Genomic DNA, 25,953 nt, shown 5'->3' with positions numbered 1-25,953 from the left:
TGAGGAATGCATTTCACTCCTGAAGAGGAGCTTCATCAGCCTGTCACCAGGGGCGCTTGCTCTTATGCTCTTATATGCTCATACACTGCAGAATATGAAACCAACAATGTCCTAAACTTTCTGGACCTCTCCATATCAAAACAGGACAACAAACCAAGATTTAGTATTTTCAGAAAGCCCACAATGACAGATACACTCATACATGAAACATCAAATCATCCACCACAACACAAACTTGCTGCCTTTAACTCCATGATCCATAGACTAATAAGAAGATAGACTTACAAAAGAAGATTACCAGACAGAACTGAACACTATAAAATATCTGGCACAAAACAATGGCTACTCATCCAATGTAATAGACAAAATACTTCATAAAATGAAAAACAAGAAACAGAAACCCCCAAATCCCAACAAATATGTCACACTAACATATTTCAATCAAAAATCACAATCCATAGCAAACATATTCAAAAAATCAGGCTACAAAACAGCATTTAGAACCAACAACAACTTGAAAACCCAACTAAAAACACGAAAAATAGACAGCTCACAATTTGAAAAGACAGGAATTTATAAACTAAAATGTAATACATGCCCAAAATTCTATATTGGACAGACCGGCCGTAGCTTCAAAATAAGATACAATGAGCACATAAAAGCAGTAAATTCAAATTCAGAATCTACATATGCAGAACATTTAATAGCCACAGGACACAATCACAAAAACATACAGACAGATATCGAAATCCTACACATTCTTCAAAAAAAGCCAGAGACTCAACACACTAGAACAATACGAAATTTTTAAACACCTCCACTATGACAAATCCAACTTATTAAATGATCAACTTAACTTCAAATCAAATGTAATATTTTCCCACATTTTGGCCTCACAGTCCAACCCATAAGAGCAAGCGCCCCTGGTGACAGGCTGATGAAGCTCCTCTTCAGGAGTGAAATGCATTCCTCAATACTCCAACAAAAGTAAGTGTTTTTTTCAAATATTTACTAGTAACACAGTGTCAGAACTTCAATAAAGTTATTATATAGTGTTTCGTCATGGAAAGCAACTTCAAAATAACAATAATTAAAGATATACATAAAGCTGAATTTTAAATTCATACAACATTAATCAATATCAAACCAAATCATTAATTTTCTTTCACCCAGGTATGGAGTTCTTTTATTTTAGGCTTCTTTATCAACCATCCTCTTGGAACTTTATTATAAAGCTTATTTCTCAAATATGAAATACTTCTACAAAGGTAGCTAATCTGAGGTGACCAGCGTAGATGCTTATCGACAAGATAATTTTAATAATTTTTTCAATTCAATTCAATTTATTTCACCAAAACACAAAAACAGTACAAAGATGTGACAATCAGAAAAAAACAATAATTATTCTAAATATCTATATCATCTATCTGTAAAATACGGCTGGAGGTGAAGAACTACTGGCATAAGTGAAACACTTGTTCGCCAGTAGGAGTAATTATTCAATTAATTATTAATTCTACATTGTGGAAAGATGATCTGGCAACAGAGCAAAGCGAGAAAGAGATAGCGCTATCCGCTTTGTTGAATGATAGACAAGGATAGCAATACCATTTACTCTATTCTAAACCTATGATTTTCTTTGATTGTTTGATCAAATTATTGAATTTTTCAAATAGGTGTGGAGCATTGGGTCGAGTGGAGAAGCGGTTGAAGTTCTCTCATGGAATCAACGCGTTGTGCGCACACTCCGCTTTCTCCCCTCTCCTCACTCCTCCGCCTCCACCACCTCCTCCTCTTCCTCTCCTCTCTCGGATCCGTTCGCGCATAAGCGGCCTCTCATTGCACTAGTGGACAATTCGGGCCCTCCGCCCCACTTTTCAACATGTAGCTTCATTTCGCTGCAAGCTGGTGATCAGGTGAGCTTAAATCCTTAGACCAATTATAGAATAGACACGCTGGGAAGTCTAGCCTCTGAAGCCAACATCTACTGCCATATCGCCCCATCGTGACGTCAGCATCGGATAGAAATCTTTCAGATTGTGTCTAATTCAGATGGAAGTAAATTATTATTCATAAAAATTGTAAACTCCCGCTGCGCTCCAGCTGAAATAGACACAATCTGCTATGGAAAACAATGTAAACAAACTCTACAGATAAGTTTTCTTTACGATGATGACGTCACGATGGGGCGATATGGCAGTAGATGTTGGCTTCATCGACTTTCAGTATGAGTATACAATGGGGCGTGTCTATTCTATAACTGGTCTAAGCTTAAATCAAGATCAATAAATACAGGTCATTACACGATCCCCTGATGTATTGCAAAACGGCCATTTTGTGTTGTTCTAGTTCACAAATTTTTACTATCCTTGCCCTATTACCATAGATAGGTAAGGAAAGTATTGCTTTCCGAAAAAAATTAAGGTACCCCATTTTCTAAATTTCTATACGTTCCCTGAGTCCAAAAAAGTGTTTTTTGGGTATTGGTCTGTATGTGTGTGTGTGTGTGTGTGTGTGTGTGTGTGTGTGTGTGTGTGTGTGTGTGTGTGTGTGTGTGTGTGTGTGTGTGTGTGTGTGTGTGTGTGTGTGTGTGTGTGTGCGTGTCTGTGTACACGATATCTCATCTCCCAATCAACGGAATGACTTGAAATTTGGAACTTAAGGTCGTTACACTATAAGGATCCGACACGAACAATTTCGATCAAATGCAATTCAAGATGGCGGCTAAAATGGCGAAAATGTTGTCAAAAACAGGGTTTTTCGCGGTTTTCTCGAAAACGGCTCCAACGATTTTGATCAAATTCACTCCTAAAATAGGCATTGATAAGCTCTATCAACTGCCACAAGTCCCATATCTGTAAAAATTTCAGGAGCACCGCCCCATCTATGCAAAGTTTGATTTTAGATTCCCAATTATCAGGCTTCAGATACAATTGAAACAAAAAAAATCAAGTGGAGTAGATTGAGCATGAAAATCTCTACAATTAATGTTCAGTAACATTTTCACCTAAAATTGAAAATAAGCTTCAAATTCGAGAAAATGTGATTATTCAATTGCAAACTGTTGGCAAAACTGTTGATTCTATTAAATCATTCACTATGAAGAGATAGCAGACTTCGTGTGTCTGCAGCGCTATTGTCCTGTCACCAGCTGTCTCAGATCTTAGAATAGTAGATTTGATATGCGCGGGAACACTAGCGTCAGTTGATCAATTTTCATAACGGCAAGGAAAGTTGTGTGAGTGCGCCACACCAGATTTTCAAGCTTGTTTATCAGCTGTTATCGTTGTAGCTTAACACATAACACACGTTTTCCCACACACAGATCCGTCTATATGGGAAAAAATATTCACAAATTTGTTTTTAGATATGTTGTCTATGTAAATGTATCTTGTGTCTTGTATTGTGAATTCAATTGAATTGAATAAAAATATTAGTAATTTTCTTTTAAAAAATCGGATATTGTTCGGCTTGGAATTGTAAAATTAATTCTTCTGACAGAATAATAGTATTCAGATTCCAACTAGTAACTGAATTGTTGATTTTTAGATTCAATTGATTGGGAAATTTCAACTGTTTTTGAGGTTAGCCTCTTGTTCCAATGCCTTATGAATCATAACATCTATATGTTAAAAGGATAAGAAGAATTTTTAATAATAAATAAATTATTGAACCATTTATTATTGAAATTTTACATATTATCTGAACCATAATATTGTTTTTAAAATGCATAATGTATGATTTTGTTACGAGTAAGTTGAATTAGATTAAATTTTGAAATGTGCCGCCAAAAAAAACCAACACAAAATGGCCGCTCCATAAGGAACACGGGTGACCTGGTTTCTATAGACCTTGGCTTAGATTAAATTCGTAATTTCACTGATTTTATCTTGTTTCTCCATCATTATTATTAAATTCAATTTACAATTGCATCCCAAACATCTGATGATAAGACAGAGGATGTGTCCTTAAAGAGCAAACTGGAGACGATTTCTCAACACATGACAACCAAAATGGTAAATTACTGTAACTATACATTAGTCACATGAAATATATATTTTTTTAAACGCAGTCAGTCATAAGTACCAATGTGCAAGGGCCTGGGGTTGAATCAAAGACAATGAACTTTTCCTTGAACATATTACTCCTGCAGAAATTCATCCACAGAATAGTAAGGCCTTTCAAGCAACAGCCTCTTTCGAAAGCTTCCTGCTCTGCCGACTCGTCTGAAAACACCTGAAAAAATGTTCGTGTGGCCTCGCCCTAATAATCGACATTTATCGACAGTAATTGACCGAACTTCAAATCTTTACAATAAGACAGATCACAGAAAAGTTCCATGAGCATGACCTCGACCTACACATTTTATTCGTCGATTTTAAACAAGCCTTCGATAGTATAATAAGGGGTGAGTTATGGAAAGTACTAGAGCATTATGGCTTACCGAAGAAGTTGATAAAACTTGCCAAAATGTCAATGAACAAGGGTACGGCCATGATAAAAGTTGGATCTAGAAAAAGTAGAAAGTTTGAGTTGAATACTGGCGTAAAGCAAGGTGACGGACTGTCAGCACTCCTATTCAATGTTGCATTACATCGTGTGATAGACGTCATTGACAAGAGAGGCAGCATTTTTCATAAAATGTATCAAGTATGTGCTTATGCCGATGACGTAGCCATAATTGCCAGAAGAAAAGATATCCTCCAGGACACGTATAAATTACTCGAAAGAGAAGCACAAAAGATTGGTCTCCTAGTCAATGAAAATAAAACAAAATACATGAAAATATCAAGAAGTCAAGCGCGAAGGGTTCCACTGAGTCTGAGAATGGATAATAGGTTGTTTGAGGGAGTGAAAAACTTCAGCTATCTGGGTGTTGAATTGAATAATCAGAATATGATGAGCACCAGTATCAAACAAAGAATATTGTCGGGAAATAGAGCATACTACAGCAATATGAAGCTTCTAAAGAACAGGCTCATCAGTAGAAGCAGCAAGCTTAAGATTTATGAAACCCTTATAAGACCTGTAGTTACCTATGGCTCTGACTTTGACTAAGGAAGACCAACATAATTTAAGTGTATTTGAACGAAAGGTGCTTAGAAAAGTGTACGGTCCTGTTAAAGAAGGAGAAGAGTGGAGAAGGAGAACCAATGCTGAACTTGAACTCTTAATAAAAGGCCGTAGTATAGTACGCTTCATAAAGGCACAGAGACTAAGGTGGTTCGGACATATTTATTGGATGGATGAAACCAGAATGCCAAAAATAGTGCTTAAAGAGAAGCTTCACTCAAGAAGAAAACAAGGCAGACCAAGAATACGATGGGAAGATGAGATAAAGGATGATTTGATAAGGATGGGTTATAGAGGATGGAGAGGATTTATAATGGATAGAAACGTTTGGAGGAATGTTGTGGAGGAGGCCAAAGCCCACATTTGGCTGTAGAGCTACAGAAAAAAAAATTGACCGAACGTAGTGAGGTCTATGTTTCAACTCGATTTGCTTCTGTCTGTCTGTATGTAACGCGATTACGGCCAAATGCGTTGATAGAATTCTATGAGATTTGTCAGGAATATTCCTTTTTCAACTGCGCGTCGATGTGTACACAGGTTTTGAAATTTTGCATTTCAAGGATAATATGAAAAGAAAAGGAATTCCTCCATAATCTGATACACTATATTATATAAATATAATCATCTACTTTAAAGATAGGATCAATCAGACTATAAAATTATTCATAATCAATCAGCTGACAAGTGGATGCAATTCATTGCCTGCATTACACAGATCTCTGGCCGTGCCTATTTCTATAAGGTAGGGTTTCAATATTTTTTATTGACCGAGCGAAGTGAGGTCTAAGATTCAAGTCGACGTTTTGGCATTTCTCTTAATGTTTAAGGCCGGTTACAGAGCTCGACCGACCGTCAGTGCGTACGTCAGTCGCGCTTGTCTTTTCCATATATATTCCATGTATCCGTACAGAGTAGGACTGACGGCACGCATGCGCACGTTCAGGACCATGCGTTTTATACAGCGTACGAAGACCATCGGTCTATTGAAACAAATAGAAGCTTTCAGAGCTGTACTGATTAGTGGACCGATCGCAACATAACCAAAGTGCTGACACCTCTGTCCGACAATCCGCTGATATTGAATTGAATAGCATAATGAGTGAATTCAATTAATATTGTCATATTTGAATTCAGAGTATTTCTATACATTCCTTCAATCATTTCAAAATTTTTATTGAAAAATATCATATATTATTAATATTATCTACATTTATTTGATCCGTAGCTTAAAGTAACTGCAAGTATTCCCAATTGTGATACAAGCTCGAAATAACTCATCAAAATTTCTGATGGACATTCTGAGGTAGTTGAAAAATGTATCTTCACCCCAAGCAATGATGTATATAATGGTACTAAATTCCCTTTGAAATGCTCTTTGGGCGACCATCTTGTGAACTTGATATGTACGTCTTTTAATCTTTCGTTTTCGAAGATAATAAGCTGCAATAAAAATCTGTAAAGGTGTCCATTTTGTGAGTCAGAAAAACTTATGTATGGTCAGGATGGTGAATACGCACTGACGGTCGGTCGAGCTCTGAATGTGTAAAACTGATTCATCGATGCATACTGTCAGGATGGTACATACGCACTGACGGTCGGTCGAGCTCTGTAACCGGCCTAAATGTTTGAATGTTTAAATGTTTGAACGTTTAAATGTTTGAATGACAAACAATTGAAAAACAATTACTTTGGCCAAGAAAAAATATCTTGATAGTGTGATAAAGCATTCGGATAATGTTACAAAGGCTACTTGGCAGGTAATAAGGAATACTATGGGAAATTCATCTTTCAAAAACGAATGCCCAAAATTGTTTGCGGATGGAGTTTTGGTTGACGAGCCTGTACAGGTTGCAGAATGTTTCAATGAGCACTTCAACAGGAAATCCAAAGCACATAGGTGCAACTTAGAGGACATTAAAGAGTACCTACAAGCATTCAGACAACATAGAATAGAGAATAATAGGGGTATTAGACAGTTCAGATTTCAACCATTGTCGGAAGGGCAAGTTCTCAGGATAATGACAGGCTTAAAAAATAAGAGTTCAGCGGGGTGGGATGGCATTCCTATATTTATCATTAAAAAGTCATGTAATCCCATACTTAAGCCTCTTACATACTTGATTAATCTCTCTTTTGATACTGGACATTTTCCTGACTTGTTGAAATACGCTGTTTTGAAACCTTTGTACAAGAAGGGGGATAAGAATGATGTTGCTAATTTTAGACCAGTAGCTCTGCTCTCATCTTTCTCGAAAGTTTTTGAACGGGCTTCTCATACTCAGCTCAATAATTTTTTTGAAAAATCCTCTCTTTTTTGCAAGTCACAGTTTGGATTTAGAAAGGGCAGATCCATTGAAGATGCTGTTTTCGGAATTAACCAGGGGACACTTAAGGCTAGGGATGACTCTGAACAGGCTCTGGGTATTTTCTGTGACTTGTCGGGAGCTTTTGATAATGTTCAACATGATCTTCTATTGCACAAATTGAAATATTATGGTGTAAATGGGAAAGAATACTCATGGTTCCAGTCATATTTATCGGGGAGGTTCCATAGAGTGTCAATATCTGTTGGTAATGAAACATGCAGCTCTTCTTGGTTACCTATGTCTCAGGGAGTACCGCAGGGTTCAATATTGGGTCCCCTCTTATACCTGGTCTATGTTAATGACATCGAGAGTCACGTCAATTTCAAACTCTCTCTTTTTGCGGACGACACTACAGCTTTAATCACCAGTAGGAACAGTGAATGTTTGATAAGAGAGGCTGAGAGGTGTCTTGCTGAATTAGATTCGTGGTTTGTTCAGAATAGTCTTAGTTTGAACTGCAAAAAAACTAAAGTAATTCCCTTCAGTAGAGACTATAAAAGTTTTGGAATAAACTTGAATACGCAAAGTAGAGTTGAAACTTCTGATTCCACGACATTCTTGGGTCTGATGATGGAGAGTGATTCGAAGTGGAAGCTTCATATTTATCATGTCACTGGTAAATTGAATAGAGCCTTGTTCGCATTAAGAGTAATGACTAGAGTAGGGAGTGAAAAAACTGTTCTTTTTGTATATCATGCTTATTTTCTGTCAGTTATGAGATATGGAGTTATTCTTTGGGAAAAAGTATAGAGAATAATGGAATATTCATACTGCAGAAGAAAGCCATTAGGATAATTTATAAGATTAATACAATGCGCTCTTGCAGGCCTTATTTTAAAGAAAAGAGATTGCTGACGGCTCCTGCTATTTATATATTAGATTTAGCAATCTTCGTTTTTAAAAATAGACGAATGTATGATGAGAACCAGGTGAGTCATCCCCATAATACTCGATTTAGAGGTTTTGTTTACCCACATCACGAAAACCCCTGTTTTTTTTCAACATTTTCGTCATTTCAGTCGCCATCTTGAATTGCATTTGATCGAAATTGTTTGTGTCGGATCCTTACATTGTAAGTAAGGACCTTAAGTTCCAAATTTAAAGTCATTCCGTTAATTGGGAGATGATATATTGTGTTCACAGACGCACATACACTCATACACACATCCAGACCAATACCCAAAAACCACTTTATTGGACTCAGGGGACCTTGAAACGTATCGAAATTTAGAAATTAGGCTACCTTGATTTTTTTCGGAAAGCAATACTTTCCTTATCTATTGAAGGACTGGCAGGCTGATAGGTGTTTTTATGACTCAAAGGACTTTTTGTTTTAAAATGTGACGATTGTCAATCGATTTTATTGTTGTACATGCAATGAGAAATTGATTAAAATTGAAGATAATTTTTGTTGTTGACAGGTGAAGAGCATAAAGTTCAAGAATCCGATCTGCGATGTGCTGGCCAATCGGCGCTCGATTGTGGTGACGTTTGTGGAGCGAATCGCCGTGTTCGATGCGGCAACATTGGAGGACAGGCTCACCATCACCACCTGCTATCCAAGTCCCGGCGTGTGTCCCAATCCGGTCGCACTAGGACCCAGGTATGCAGAACAACTGCTTACTTACACCTAACTCAATCATTGGGCCATATCAATAAAGTTGAGCATTTGCTTATACAGTACTTCTAAAATATGGAGCATTTTGCAAATATGCAGCACCACAACCCGCACTCAGCTACAATACTCGACCACTAATTACAAATCAATTTATAATACGATTTTCCAGACTCTCAGTAAGCAGAAGGCAATTTGATCACAACTGCAATATTCTCATAAATAGAATTCCTAGAAATTTGTTAACACATGAAATAAATAAAAACTTTATTACTCTAATTGATGACTGGGTTGAATCTAACATTTTCCAAAATATTGTTTTAATTTTGTGATTAAGTAATGTACACAAAAAATTTTAGCAATTCAAATAAAATTTTTCATAGAAAACTAATATAATAAAGATGAAATCCGTAAATTTTTTAGTTTCTCATCTGTAGTCCAGGGTTTTGAAAATAAATATGAAAGCTCCATATTGAATGTTGCATAATGTGAGAATATCATTATTTATTTTTCTGAATATATTACTGTATTATTATTATTTATTATTTTTTAATCTCAACTCATTTCTAGTGAACAGACTAATTGTCTATGCTAGCAATGCCATTAAAAATATATAATTGAAAATTAAATAAATTTACATTTATGTATTTCAGTTAAATGCAGTAGCATATACTTATTTATTTTTGTAAAGTTTTTTTGTATTTTGTGTTTTTGGCAAATAAATTATTCATTATTCATTCATTTGCTTCATTTTCTATGAATAAACGTGAGCAAAACCTTTTGCTCATGCTCATCAAAAAAATAGTTTGAGCATTTGCTCAAAAGTAGAAGCTTATACTCAAAATTGTATGAATAAACTAGAGCATTTGCTCAACTTTTGAAGCAAATGCTTCAAAACTGGTGAGTCTAGTCTAGAGCAGCTTTTCACCTTTTGCTCATTGTAAAATGGCTCAACTAATTCGTATGAGGAAGAGGAAACTATACCAGATACGATCACAACCAATGGTTGAGAACTATAAAACTATTTTTAGATTCAACTATGATATATATCGCCATTATTCCTACAAAAGAAAGCTATCTGATATAAAGATAGCCATCACAAAATAGGAAATAGGCATTTAAGAAGATGAGAGTGTAGACGATTATAAGAAGGCTATTGATATTATAAGATTATGCTGAAGATTATTATAGAGATGACATTTTTTACGCTATTTTTTCAAAATTCTAAACTCAATTCATAAATAGAAAACAGAGCAGACGACGCAAACACAAGCGGTGTCTCCTACTTGCATATTTAGCGCTTACGTGAGCTATAAAAACAAAGTAAGGCCACAAAGGCGAATCAGCTGATGAGAAATCGTTAAAATACGTGAGCATTTGCTCCAGTGTTCAGGAGCATAAGGTAAGAGTATAAGGTAAAGCTTATTCATATAAAATGAGCAAATGCTTATGTTTCAACCTAATGCTCATGAGCAAAACCTTTTGCTCCATGCTCATGAGCATATGCTTTGGTTTTATCCATATGGCCCATTACCCCTCTCCGCACTGTTGCCAAATCGTGCTGGCCAACTGGCGCTCGATAGTGGACCCAGGTTCTAAGGCACAACTCACACTTATGCGACTCACGTTGATAAGAGACTGCAACTCCAATCCCTCTGCGACGCAGCATGTGTTTTCAAATGGTGACACTCAGACCAGTCGTTTCTATAGTGAGGTCCACGTTATAATGGCAGTGTTTGATTAGCAATGGTATTGCTATCCTTGTCCATCATTCAACAAAGCGGATAGCGCTATCTCTATCTCGCTTTGCTCTGTTCCCAGATCATCTTTCCACAATGTAGTATTAATTTCCACAATTAGCGAAATATTTCATCTTCATTATGAAATTATTGAAAAATATAATTTCTTGCTTAATAAAATATTATTTATTATTTTAAACGTGTTAATATTGCATCAATATACCTGTATCAGCTATCGTCTATAGAAGGCATTGACAAGACGATACCTTATCAGCAACGTTGTTCTCCTATTTTTCTCTACTGCCATTATAACGTGGACCTCACTATAGTCTCTGTAACTTGACGACTGTGAGACGGGGTCGAGCGGCGACTCGACATGTTGGTCGAGAAGCGACTTGAATTGCGTGATACTTAATGAAAGTGGGGCTTATGTTATCATTTTAGATAAGACAATAATAAAAATTATTATATATTAGGATTGATATATCCATTATAATTATAATAAAGTGGGGTTAGAAATGGAGTAGCATGGAACTGAAGTAGTGACAATGAGCTAGAAAGTTGTAAGGTCGAGAGACTGGAGTCGTACGATTTGAGTCGAGCTAGTGTGAGTTGAGCCTTATAGGTAATTTAATCATTTTCCCACTATGCAGCGTTGCCAAATCGTGCTGGCCAACCGGTGTTCGAATGTGGTGAAGTTTGGGGAGCGCATAGCCTTGTTCGACGCGGCAACAGTTAGTCGACGCGGCAACACAGTCAGTCTATGGACTTTGTGAAGAACGGACGAATTTTGTTTTGCTCTCGTTATCTCGTTATCTCTCAATTTGTGCCTGTCGTCTTTCACTCGTTCAATGTTGTTCTAGTAAATCTAACCTAATTCCGTACTCAAATATAATTTGTTAAAGTGACTATTTCTTCGTTGTAACTACTTCTTCCACTGGTAGACGGTATGAGTGCATGCGGGATTTGCTCCGTAGTCCTTGCGAGGACCGAGAAGGATAAAATCAAATGTGGTCAATGTAAGGACATGTACCATGCTAAGTGTGTAAATCTCACCGCTGTTGAACTGCAACATATCGCTGGTAAGCCGTGGTCGTGTAGTAAATGCCTTAAAATGAAGAGACTTAAGATATTTCGGTGAGTAATGTCGATTCATTTGATTACACTGATGCTTTCGTGACTGAAACGCTGACTTTGGATGGAGTCAAAGTGTTGATCTCGGACTGTTTGAAAGAGTTTATTGTTCAAATGGACGAAAAAATCTCAAACTCCTTGCTTCCGATTAGTGCTAATCTTGCTAGTAATAATGAGCTCCTGAAAGAATTGCAGAAGACTATCGCTAGTCAGAATGAAACTATCAAGTGTCTCCGTTCCGAAAATGTAGAATTGAAGCATAAAGTGATTAAACTCAGTAGTGAATTTGATGATTTGGAACAATATTCGCGTAGAGAATGTATCGAAATAACGGTGTTCCCGAGGCGATAAATGAAAATTTGCAAAAGCTATTCCAGGATGTAGGGAAAGCAATTAAATTTAAAAAGGGCTACGAGGCAGTCAGCTGTTGTCATCGACTGAAAAAGCGCAACAATCAAGCTACACCTGGGATAATAGTAAAGTTCACGAGGAGGGAGGATGCGGAGGACTTCATTCAGTTGAAGAAGGATAAGGGAGTTCTAACTACACGTGATATTGGTCTGACTGGAGCCAATCACATATTCATCAACGCATCGTTAACGGCAAAGCGTAGAGTCCTGTTCGGGAAGGCCAGACAGCTGGTGAAAGCCGCTAAAATCAAATACCTGTGGGTGGATCGAGCTGGAAGAATCAAGGCAAGAGTTGTGGACGGTGGACCTGTATCTGTGATTCAATCGGACGACGATTTGCTGCCCTTTTCTCGATTTGCTGACACTTCGCAATAATTGGTTATTCTAATTGAATAAACTTTAAAATGAACAATCAGTTTGATCTCGTGCTTTGAGTGAACTATTTTGATTGAGTATTCTTGTTATTGTTTATCAGTTTTTTATTTATTTCTTGTTTTTATATTGTGTGCATGCATATTTAATGGGCTGTCTCTATTAATAATTAATATTGTTTCTTTGGTTATGAAAGTGAATATGCAACTGCAGGTGAATGGTTCTAACAATCTGTTTGATGTCATGCATGGAATGAATGTTCTTATTATTATTTATTTGTTTTAGATATCTCATAATAGTATTTATCTTGTTTCATTTTTATAGGCTCCCTTTTTTATATTATTTATTTGCTTATGAGAGTTAATATTTTGCTGCAGGTGAATGGTTTATCAATCAGTTTGATTTCATGCATTAATGAATTATTTTGAATGAAAGTTCTCATTATTTATCAGTTTTTATATATCTTATATAATTTAGCCTATTTTATGCACATATTTAGTGGGATTAACACCACTATTATGCACTTGTTGAATGGCTGAACTCGTAATTGCGTACAATCACTATCATGTTATCTTGACTGGCTTGTTTTCACTCCTATAAGTTTTCTCTCGTTTCTCGCTTTACAATTTTGTTTATTACTACTGCCTCTTCCTTCATCTTCTGCATTAACAATGAATAATTAAATACTGAAATTTTTGTCTTTTTTATTTTGTTGAATTCTGCATGATTTAAATATTTTTCTATTGAGCGCTAGCTATGTCTGGTTGTGAGTTTGTGTGTGTGTGTGCGTGTGTGTGTGTGTGTGTGTGTGTGTGTGTGTGTGTGTGTGTGTTGTGTGTGTGTGTGTGTGTGTGTGTGTGTGGTGTGTGTGTGTGTGTGTGTGTGTGTGTGTGTGTGTGTGTGTGTGTGTGTGTGTGTGTGTGTGTGTGTGTGTGTGTGTGTGTGTGTGTGTGTGTGTGTGTGTGTGTGTTGTGTGTGTGTGTGTGTGCGTGCGTGCGTGTGTGTGTGTGTGTGTGTGTGTGTGTGTGTGTGTGTGTGTGTGTGTGTGTGTGTGTGTGTGTGTGTGTGTGTGTGTGTGTGTGTGTGTGTGTGTGTGAGTGAGTGAGTGAGTGAGTGAGTGAGTGAGTGAGTGAGTGAGTGAGTGTGTGTGTGTGTGTTGTGTGTGTGTGTGTTGTGTGTGTGTGTGTGTGTGTGTGTGTGAGGAAAGGAGAATGAGAGAGTGTACATGGTTCGGGGTACTTAGTTATCACAGAGTTTCTATCTATCAAGTTATTTAATTTTGGGTTTATTTTGGAATTCATTTCTGGTTGTTTTGTCTAGATTTAGTTTAGTTTTGTTTACTTAATTATCGGTGATGAGTGCGGAATGGGTTTATCCGTTTATCTTATTCCATATCTTAACTGTTTTTATTCTATTTTAATTTGTACTTTCAATTTAATAGTACTATTACCATCCAATCATTCTATTTGTTTTTCTTCTATTTATTAAAAATTGTTACTGTCATGGAGAGAGTGAATGAGCAGCATAAATATTTATCAATACACTATCAAAATGTTGGAGGTTTGAGGACAAAGACACACTCATTTCTGACTTCACTCCTGCCTTCTGATTATGATGTTATTGTTATCACTGAGACGTGGTTGTGTAATGGAATCATGGACAGTGAGTTGTTCACCGACTCTTATATTATTTATCGGAGAGATAGGCCACAAGGTATGGGCGGTGGGGTCCTGATTGCTGTTAATCGTAGGGTTCGCTCTAATCTATGTCCCTGTTTAACTCTTGATCCGTACGAGAGTCTTGGTGTCAATATCAACTTTGAGGGTGTTAGCCATACAGTAATCGCTATTTACATTCCTTGCTCTTCTAGCTTTCAGTACTTCGATACCTATTTGAGTCACCTGGAATCTTGTTATGCAGCTATTGGTGATAAGTTGAACTTTTTGGGGGATTTTAACTTACCTGAATTTACCAATAATAGGGATTGTTTGGAGCTGGGCTCTCCTTCTGCCAGAAGATTGGCCTCTTTCGTTAACTTTTATGAGCTGGCTCTCTGTAATACAGTTCTTAATTGTAATAATCGTATCTTGGACTTGGAATTTCCAGCATTGACATTAATGTCGAGCGTTGTGATTATTTCCTGGTTCCAGAGGATGCTCACCATCCATCGCTTGTCATTACAGTTCAGATGATGTCCATATTTCCTAATTCCCGTTCGAATTGTATTGAACTGTATGACTTCAGGAGGGCGGACTATCTCATGCTTTATACTCAGTTGAGAGATTGTCATTGGGAACTTATTTATAATTCTTCTGGTGTGGATGAAGCTGTTGATATATTTTACAACTTCATCTATGAGTGCTTTGATAATTGTGTGCCAAAGAGGAGGGTTAGGCCGGGAGGCACTAAATATCCACCATGCTTTAATGCTGAAATAATAGGATTAATGAAAAGGAAGGATAGGTGTGCTAAAAAGAAGAGTTTCTCTTTATACCACTTGGAACAATTTAAAAGCTTGAGAACTCAGGTCAAGCAGTTGATTGCTCAGCAATATAGTAACTATATATCCAGGGTGGAGTTGGGTTTCAAAAGTGATGTCAAGAGCTTTTGGGGCTTTGTAAACTCAAGGAGAGCTAATGGCTCTACTCATGAAGGTATGCACTTGGATGACCAGGTTTTTGGTTTGCATGATTTGCTGGATGGCTTTGCTCAATATTTTTCTTCAGTTTTTTCTGATGACACACACTTGGCTGATGTCGACGATGGCAACATCAATCCTGGAATTAATATCCCTTCCCTTTCAATTGGTTCTATTGACCTGAGTACAATATTGGCAGCAATAGGTAATCTGAGCCCTAGTTCTGGCTGTGGCCCTGACAATGTTCCTCCATTTATTGTAAAGGGTTGTGCTGAAATACTGGGTCCTCCCATGAAGTTCATCTTTGATCTGTCCTTGAGGTCTTCAGTGTTCCCCACCAGATGGAAAATTGGTAAGGTTATTCCCATATTTAAGTCTGGAAGAAGGAATGACATATCCAACTTCCGCCCAATAACTCAATTGTCACCTTTTGCTAAGGTATTTGAGAGAGTGCTTTATGATTGTGTGATTTGTCATATTAGTCCCTTTTTATCTAATAGTCAGCATGGTTTCCTGAGGGGTCGCTCAACCACAACTAACTTGCTTGAGTTCACAGCTGATGTTTCAGAGGCGCTTGATGTTGGGGGTAGAGTGGATGTAGTATACACTGACTTTTCCAAGGCTTTTGATAGAATCAGTCATAAGCGGCTTGTTTGCAAATTATCTAGTTTTGGTTTGGTGCCTCAGCTTGTTAGTTTCTTTTCTGACTACCTGAGTGATCGTCTTAATTATGTTTCTGTCTTGAATTTGAAATCTAGCACTTATGTCAGTTCCTCTGGTGTGCCTCAGGGTAGTAATTTGGGTCCTTTGTTGTTCTTAATGTTTATTAATGACCTACCTGGCTGCCTGTTGCAATCCAATTGTTTGATGTTTGCTGATGACTTGAAGATCTACAGGAGGATTGATTGCCATAATGACTCTGTTCTGCTGCAAAGTGACCTGGATTTTGTCTCGGGGTGGTGCACGGATAACGGCCTCGATCTCAATGTTGGCAAATGTAAATTTATGGTCTTCACTCGTAAGCTGAATTATCCTATTTCAATTATAGAATTAACGGCTTTCAACTCTCTAGAGTCGATAGTTTCAAGGATCTGGGTGTATTGTTTGATTCTTCTCTGAGTTTTGCTCCCCATGTCCATTCTTTGGTTGGTAGGGCTAATGGGATGCTGGGTTTCATCATGAGATCTACGGCTGGGTTTAGAGATGTTGAAGGCTTGATGGCTCTCTTTCCTAGCCTTGTTCGGAGCTTGCTTGAATATTGCGCGGTGGTTTGGGATCCCCATCAGGTGGGTCTGATACATGAGATTGAAATTGTTCAGAATAAATTTTTGAGATTGTTATTTTGTAGAAAACAGAATCGTCCTTGTCCTTTGGGGTTTCCAACTGGTGTGTTGCGCAGCATGTTTGGCTTTGAGACTTTGGCATCCAGACGGAAGGTACTTTCTTGTTTATTCCTCTATGGTCTTGTGAACGGTTCCGTGAGCAGTCCTAATCTGTTGGAAAGGCTGAATTTTAAGGTTCCTGTCTTCAATAATCGTAATCGGCAAGAGTTCTCAATCTGTAGATGTAACACGGTTGGTCATTATTACTCACCAATGAATCGTATTCCTCGTATATTCTCTGCTGTGATGGTCAGGTGGATCTCTTCTCCTTGTCTAAATGGAGCTTCAAGAGAAAAATGTCTCCATTCTTCAATTGAAGAGTAATATAGACCTGTTGTTCTTATTTTACTCTGGTTCACAATAGCCTTTTCTTTGTTCTCTCCATGGTCACCCTTTTTCCACTAACTAACTTTTAATATTTTTTCCACTTCCCTTTTGATCCCTTTTTCTCTAGTTCTTTTATCACTTCTCTTAGAACCATATGTAATACGTAGGTTATATGTTGTTATTTTATGTGGTTATGATTGATCTTATTGAATAATCAAAATTCAAATTTTATTATTTACCTTCAACATTGTTCTTTTCTTTCTCAGAGTAGCTATTATACTATTTTTCTTTCTGTTTTTCACATGTACCATTTTAAACATTCTCTTTTATTACTTTCCTAGTATTTATATATATCTTTTTTTCTGTAATAATTTTTAATAATTTATTTCCTGTATTCATGAGTGCGTTTGGGCTGTTATGCCTGTTGCACTCCTAGATTTTTGTAAGAATAAATAAATAAATAAATGTACGGTAAGTTACCGTATGAATCAGCTAATAAATTCAGTTAGTTAGCCAAAATTTACTATAAAATAAACTAAAATAAACACTGGAGGACCGGCTAACCATCACCAACTGCTATCCCAGTTATAATAATATGTGCAACCGGCAGTGAACATAAAGATAACAAGCAATAAAAATTAATAAATATCAGATAAGAATAATTATCAGAGTTTAAATTATTATTATTATCATTATTATTGTTGTCATTTGTTACGTGAAGCCACAAATCTGAGCAGAGCTCAAGTGGCATGTAACATGTCATGAACATTTTTCTATGTAAAGTGTATGCATCTGTATCAACTCAAAGTATGAAGGCACCACAACATTCCTCCATTGTATAGGGACACGCTTCCACAAGTACATTAGTAATTGAAGGCAAGTAGAGCCTATGACTACCACATAACCGTATTCTTTCGGGTAGACAATTGAAGAGCTTGAGTCCCGAATAATATGGTCCTTTTTCCAAAAGTGTCAGTCTGTGAGCGGGGTACTGATATACAGCTGAACTCTTTGCTCTTGTGCTATAGCCATGGCAAACTACATTTCCTTCAAATCTCTCTGAATTTCTGAAGACAAAATTTACAGTCTCAAGGAAGTGCAATGCTGGGACCGTGAGAAACCTGTATTTTCTAAAAATGGGCCTACATGAATTGGATGGCCGCAAGCCCTCCAAAACACGAACAGCTTTCTTTTGCATCTTAAATATTGTATATAAGTTATTTTTACTATTCCCCAAAAGAAGATGCTGTAGCGTATTAGGGCTAAAAAATATCCATGATACACCTTCTGAACTGTCTTTATAGTGGATGCAGTCCTCACAGTTCTCAGCGCAAAAAGTGCATGATAGATCTGTTTTGTAAGTTTTTCCAAGTGTTACTGAATACAACAGTAAGTCTTAGAATAAGTATAGCCCAAGTATTTTATTTGATTTGTGATTGCATTCGTAGATGGCTGGCGTTCGCCGACAAACGCCTTGTGTCGTGGTGGCGTTCGGTGGGCGGAAGCGACGAGGGAGGCGCCCATGGCTCGTACACGGCAAGCGTGCTGCACGCGGCCATGTCACTCGGCAAGGGACTGCGAGGCCTCAGTGCACACTTGACTCAGACAACCTCAGCCTCGGCCTCAGCTTCCTCGCCGACACTCGTCAACGGCACAGACGCCAACGCAACGCCTGGTGTGGTCACTGTCATCGATATTCAGGTGAGTAACGCTGGAACATTCAAGATACATTTATATTGACCATTTATTATCTATTATAAAAGAAAGTAGCCTGAACATCAGGCTACAATAAAAGCAAAAAGCAAGCCATATATATTGTATTTTATCTTTAGGGCTACTTTTATATAAATAAAATAATAATCTGAGTACCTTTTCAAATTATTTTGTCAACCATGTAAACCTTTGTAATAGTCTACCATTTCGTTTTTTCTCTTGAAAATGGCATTAGTAGCCGAAGCATGTCGTGACAAAATAATTTAAAAAGGTACTCAGATTTATTTTATTTACTAGTAGTTCTGTGAACAGTACACGTCAGGCAGTATTCTCATCCAAAAGTAACTAATTGAAACTATAGACCTTATATGGAAATACAGCAATAGACTGGCTTCTCCACAAATCTGTGTAATTACTTGTCAGCTGATTTATGATGAATAATTCTATAGTCTGATTTCTACTCTAATATTTGCGAATGAAGGTGGCTCGTTTTTCCTTTTATATTATCCTTGGAATGCAAAATTTCCAAAAACCTTGTATACGTCGACGCGCAATTAAAAAAGGAACTTACCTGTCAAATTTCATGAAAATCTATTACCGCGTTTCGCCATAAATGCGCAACATATAAACATATATACATATAAACATATATACATATAACATATGAACATATAAACATTAAGAGAAATGACAAACCGTCGACTTGAATCTTAGACCTCACTTCGCTCGGTCAATAAATTACCGCTGTGTTCCCGGAATCTTAGTATGTGACTTCAAAACAAACTGTGAAATGATGCTTTTAGAGAACCCATTGAAGTACAGTGTTGGAGAGCTTTTTGATCTCCCTTGTGATATTGTAAATAGTTTCTATCAATATGACTGATTTGTTTGTTATATTGAATTATTGTTGTGTTAGATTGATTAATGTTTATAAGTCTTCGCAATATGTATTCGTTATATTGAAATTTATACTTTAGAATTTACCGTATTCCATATTGTAATCCATATATATTATGTGACAGACCCACAATACTATTTCAAGTATTTATCAGCTAATAAAAATTTCTATTCTATTTTTGAAACATAGTAGTCATTTTGTCGCCCACCATGGAGCCGCTATAGTCAGGTCCACGTTATAATGACAGTGTTTAATTAGCAATGGCATTGCTATCCTTGTCTATCATTCAACAAAGCGGATAGCGCTATCTCTTTCTCGCTTTTCTCTGCTGCCAGATCGTCTTTTAACAATGTAGAATTAATATTTAATTAACAAAATATTTCTTTACATCTTAATTATGTAATTATTGAAAAATATAATTTCTTGCTTAATAAAATATAATTGATTAATTTAAACGAGAATGAAGAGTTAATATAACATCAATAAATCTGTATCAGCTACCGTCTATAGAAGGCATTGACAAGACAGAGTATCGGCAACATTGTTCTGCGATCTTTCTTCACTGTGGATCGGCAACGTGGAACTCATTATAGTGACATTGGCCTTGCACGCATTATAGGTCATACTTATTCATGTTATACAGGGCAACTCGTGGCAGAACGGAGGTGTGGAGCGGGCGCCCCTTGCGAGAACATAGTGGCGCACTTTGTCGCCCACCACATGGAGCCGCTAGTGCGTTGGCCTTCGACCCGAGTGGCATGCTGCTGTTGACAGTTGACAAGCGAGGCCACCGCTTCCATTTGTTTCGCATTCAGCCACATCTCAGTGGATCCAGTATGAGTGAGGTGCAGCCCTCTATACGCTTTACAGGTCTGTATCAAACAAACTATCACAACCCAGCTGGCCCGGCGAACTTCGTACCGTCAATAGTTGATGCATCTCATGACAAACTTAAGCTGGATGCCACATCAAAATCTATAACCCATACTAACAATCCTCAAATCCAGACCATCCTATTATTTTTTATTGACCAAATAATCAGTTCAGCATACTTTTCCATGTGCGTGTACGTAAAATCATAACTGACAAATTTAATTGATCACGCATATAATTAATCGACGTGTAGTTTAAGCTATGCTATCTTTTTGCATAAATCACTCATGTGCTTCCCCGTTCACTCCTTTTACTCACTCAAAATATGCAGGGGATTCAAAACTCTTATAAAATAGTTATTTGTATATCTAGAGTGAAAAGTCGACTTTTTCTCCCTGTGGGAAAAGTTTGAAGCCCGAGGCAAAGCCGAGGCAACAATTTTCCTGAGGGAAAAAGTATTTTTCGCTCGTGATGTACACAACATTTTCCTTCATCTACATTTTTTTATAGAAACTGCAAATAAAATCATTTAATAACTTACGTATTGGTGACAATGTTTCCTAACACATAACCTAAAATATAAACCTAAAAACAGGTCGGCTGATTGCACTGCCGATTGCGCTATCTATCGGCTAACAATTATATCAGCTGAGCGCTACCAAAAATGGCTGACTCCAGATAACGCGTTTCAGATTTGAATTGCAGATTAAAAATATTTGTTGGCTGGTATTTTGAATAGAATAAAATATTTTAAAAATTGTATAATTTTTATCGTCTACTAAAATTAAGAAAATAATATCATACAAACATATATTCGTGAGTTGATCAAATTATTGTGGTATTGAATTCAGTTGACTCAATGACATACACCTCTATTACGCTTTCATCTGAGCTTAGACCTTCTACCTAATTACATGTGAGTTTTGAAATAGAGATGCTTCCCATGTCATCTTAATATTCTTCCACTATTGGACTTCACCACATAGGACCGTGGGGCATCAGCTTCATTAATAACTACTCCAGGCTCCCATAATTTTGTTCTCCAATCTTGGATATAAATGGGCTGATTTTCTTTGAAATAAGATACATGTTTCCGTGACTGCTTATCGTATGTTCCTTTCTGTTGAAATTTATGGTTCTTCATTTGCACTGCTATTTCTTCCCGAGGAAGTTGATGAAGTTTCAAACTATCTTGATGATAAGGGAACTTTGTTCTTATCATTCGACCAAACATTAACTGAGCAGGAGAATAATTGAGAAGAAATGAGAGGTTTTTAAGAAGACGATGAAATCAAAGGAAAGGTTGAAAAAGGAAATGTTTGAGAAAGTAAAAGGGGAAGATGTTTGTATATCATGTGATGTTACTTAATCACATGATAACTGTTTGATAAAATAATAAGTTGTTTACTGAGTTTGTTTTCCTTTTATCATACTTGGAAACTGGGTGCACTTCCTTTCGAGACTTTTCTTCATTTATTGACTTCTCATGTTTTTCACCTATTTCAACACTGCGACAATAATCAATTATTTTCTCCAACGAGGCGTTGTCTCGCAACACACGTTGTTGCATTTCTTTCGACCTTAACCCCAATGCAATCATAGTTTTCAATAACTCATTCTCTCGTTCCCCAAATTCGCATCTTGTCACTAGCCCCTTCAAAGTTGTATAGAATGAATTAAATGATTGACCTTCCTCTTGTTTGCAAGCTATAAAATTGTATACATTCATGATCTCATTCTTTTTGGTAAACAATAGGTCTCTAATATTTTTAATATTGATTCTACCGTTTCTGGCTCATCCACATCTTGTAACGATTCATATAAAATCAAAGCTTCATTGCCTAACAAGTTTTTAAATCTTGCAACTTGAATTTGGTTGGATTTTTTATTTGTCTCAGTCGCTATAAAATAATCTACGATATTTTTCCTGAATAATTCGAAATTTTGTGAAACATTTTCCCCGTTGCATAGTAACGGTTCTGGCTTGTTGAAATCCATGTTCGTCTTTTAAGAAAAAATATAATAATATGATAATTACCCAATCTTATTACTCACTCAATCCTGTCGTTATGAATTCTCCTTTTCTGTTCAATTCCTTGACTGCGCCATGTTTAAATATCTTAATAAATTCTTAGCCATTTGAAGCAACCATCTTTATTTACGTAGATAACAAACTAAACTCAGTAAACAACTTATTATTTTATCAAACAGTTATCATGTGATTAAGTAACATCACATGATATACAAACAATACTCATTATAGTGACATTGGCCTTGCACACATTATAGGTCATACTCATTATAGTGACAGTGGCATTGCACGCATTATAGGTCATACTCATTATAGTGACATTGGCCTTGCACGCATTATAGGTCATACTTATTCATGTTATACAGGGCAACTCGTGGCAGAACGGAGGTGGTGGAGCGGGCGCCCTTGGCGAGAACATAGTGGCGCACTTTGTCGCCCACCACATGGAGCCGCTAGTGGCGTTGGCCTTCGACCCGAGTGGCATGCTGCTGTTGACAGTTGACAAGCGAGGCCACCGCTTCCATTTGTTTCGCATTCAGCCACATCTCAGTGGATCCAGTATGAGTGAGGTGCATCAGCTCTATACGCTCTACAGGTCTGTATCAAACAAACTATCACAAACCAGCTGGCCGGCGAACTTTGTACCGTCAAATAGTTGATGCATCTCATGACAAACTTTAGCTGGATGCACACATCAAAATCTATAACCCATACTAACAATCCTCAAATCCAGACCATCCTATTATTTTTTATTGACCAAATAATCAGTTCAGCATACTCTTCCATGTGCGTGTACGATAAAATCATAACTGACAAATTAATTGATCACGCATATAATTAATCGACGTGTAGTTTGATCTATGCTATCTTTTTGCATAAATCACTCATGTGCTTCCCCGTTCACTCCTTTTACTCACTCAAAATATGCAGGGGATTCAAAACTCTTATAAAAAATCTAATGCGTGACCTTGGAAGATAGCTAGAAAATTAATCGCTTCACAAACTTTTTAAATAAATTGGTGAGTGACGACAAACCCTGATGTCGAAATTATAATTGGAGAATCAAGGGTTTTGATAAAAATCAATAGTATAAAATTGATTACTTTTATCAGTAATAACTTCAAATACAGACTTTTATTAAAAACTTGCAGGTAACTCGTGCTCCGCAAGGGTCCAAATAAAAACTTGACCTACCGAAATCTTGAAGAATTGAAAACAGGCCTATAATCATCCTTGATAAATCAAGTATTGAAAAAGATCGATTAATAATAATTCTGAATAAGTAACTGAATATATGTGACTAATAACTGAAATAGCCTATGTAATAAAATTCTATGAAAAGACAGGTAAAGCTTTCAGATTTTTATTGAAAAGTGAGCTGCTATCCATATGTGCCTACTCAGTGGAGGAATACAAAGATTTTTGCAAACCTCAAGATGGAGGTTTGAGAAGATAGAAAACATGTTACTGTTTGATTATGACAAATTGACATATCCTTATACCCCTATCACAGGTGGTCAGTGGATGAAATAATAATAATAAATAAATAACTGTAACTAATATAAATGTAACTGAATGAGTAACTGGATCAAGGGATTTTTATGGATTTCATTTATATAGATAATTTATCCAACTCCAAAATGAATAATTTACTAAAAATCAATTAATTCTAAACACCGAAGACAGCACAATTATTCGAAACAAAGCAATGTCTTTAACCTGAAGCCGCACTGCTGGATGGTTACACACAGAACAGTCATTTTGTTTCTAGTTGGGGCGTTTAGAATAAAATACATGAGTGGTTATGGATTAGCACACACTCTTGTCTATTATCTATTGACGGCTGTTGGATGACGCAATGATTATAACAGATGATTTTCATTTATGTGTGTTGCCAGCTCACAATTTTCTTCCATAAGGATACATGTAAACTTTGAATGACCGTAGGAGAGAGTCCTGAAGTCGGATTATGAATTTGATAGGCCATAAACCTGGTTCTGAACATAACGAACACAGCTTAAAAAATCATCAAATTCGGTGCATTCATAAAAAAATTATTGAATGTAAAAATTCGAGGCTCGATTTTTATTAATTCATATAGATTACATGTTTCTCCATGTTAAGTTGCTACCTTCTTGATGGTTAATGTACCCTTCTATAAGTGCATAATATAATGCCAATTTGTGATCGGGCAATTAATACTCACAGTTCACAGTTGAGTTGATGTTTCCTATTGGCAGGAAGTAGACGAGCAGAATGCTTTCAAAGAATAAATATTACAAGATATAAAATAAAACTGCAGCTAAACTGAATAATTGACGGATCTTCCGCTCTCTCTCGCGCATGAGTAATATTACTTCGTATTTTGTGACACGGGTTTAGATCTTACGGGTTTGTATTTTGGTCGAACTATTTAGAAATATTGTTTCCAATCAAGATACTGTTAGGTTAGGTTAGGTTAGGTTATTCAAATGACCATTAAGGTCATTTTAATAAATATAGCCTAAGAAGATACGCCCATGGTATAGGACGTTTATGATCCAAATTTCACTGTTAACTCAAGCTGATAATAGTGTCTCAAAATGTGCCGTTCTTACACTCTCACCCGGCCAAAACAGTAATAATAGACAGTTATCGGCTTGAGTTAACAAAAATCGGCTTGAAACTTCGGACATAAACGACCTATACCATGAGATTTCAATTCAATCTATTATTCACTAACACATACACTCTTAATGCAAATAAACAAAAAGAATACATGCAAACAACAACAAAGCATCAACAAATACGTGTTATAGTGAGGTCCACGTTATAATGGCAGTCAAGAAAGATAGGAGAAAAACGTTGCCAAGTCTCTCCATTTTGCCACTGACTGTACACAGCTGTTACTCAATTCATCCCATTAAATTTAATCTAATAATAATTATCAATTCCTTGATAGAATGATCAATTTAATGTCAAATTAATCAAGAAAATATATTTTTTCATAATTTGATTAAAAAGTTTGCTTTTATAACTGAGATCAGATTTTTATTTCTATACACACCTGTAATGGCGGCTAATTTAAAAAGCTGTGATACCACAATCTGAATTTTAAAACAACAGAAATTAAGTTATTTAGTAGGTATTCTATTCCAATTTCTCTTAAAAATAATAGAAATCCTATTTAAAAATAAGTAATTTCAATGGATTAATTCGGAAATAACTTTTCAATATTATTTATACCGGTACGAGTAGGTCCAACCTATACGTGTAGGCTCACTGAAGCATGGATGAAGTCTAGGACTGTTAGTTATCAATTTTTAAAATGTCATTTCAGGTATTTTGATTTAAACCTCTACCACAGAACGCTAGTCAAAACAAAACTATGATCGCGTGCCA

At 36.5% G+C, this 25,953-nt stretch overlaps 1 protein-coding gene across 1 annotated transcript in view; it reads left to right on the top strand.

Moving 5' to 3' along the window:
* Positions 1 to 25,953, top strand: part of LOC111052137 — an 86,290-nt gene that overhangs the window by 6,379 nt on the left and 53,958 nt on the right. The window contains exons 4-7 of the mRNA XM_039443429.1: positions 1,677 to 1,916; positions 8,861 to 9,042; positions 18,505 to 18,757; positions 22,938 to 23,213. Of these exons, the coding sequence (XP_039299363.1) occupies positions 1,677 to 1,916; positions 8,861 to 9,042; positions 18,505 to 18,757; positions 22,938 to 23,213 (951 nt within the window). The remainder of the gene's footprint in view (positions 1 to 1,676; positions 1,917 to 8,860; positions 9,043 to 18,504; positions 18,758 to 22,937; positions 23,214 to 25,953) is intronic.

Source organism: Nilaparvata lugens, chromosome Y (genome assembly GCF_014356525.2).
Source record: "Nilaparvata lugens isolate BPH chromosome Y, ASM1435652v1, whole genome shotgun sequence".
NCBI lineage: Eukaryota > Metazoa > Arthropoda > Insecta > Hemiptera > Delphacidae > Nilaparvata > Nilaparvata lugens.
The sequence above is the reverse complement of the archived record's forward strand: the minus strand, read 5'-3'. Positions and strand labels throughout refer to the sequence as shown.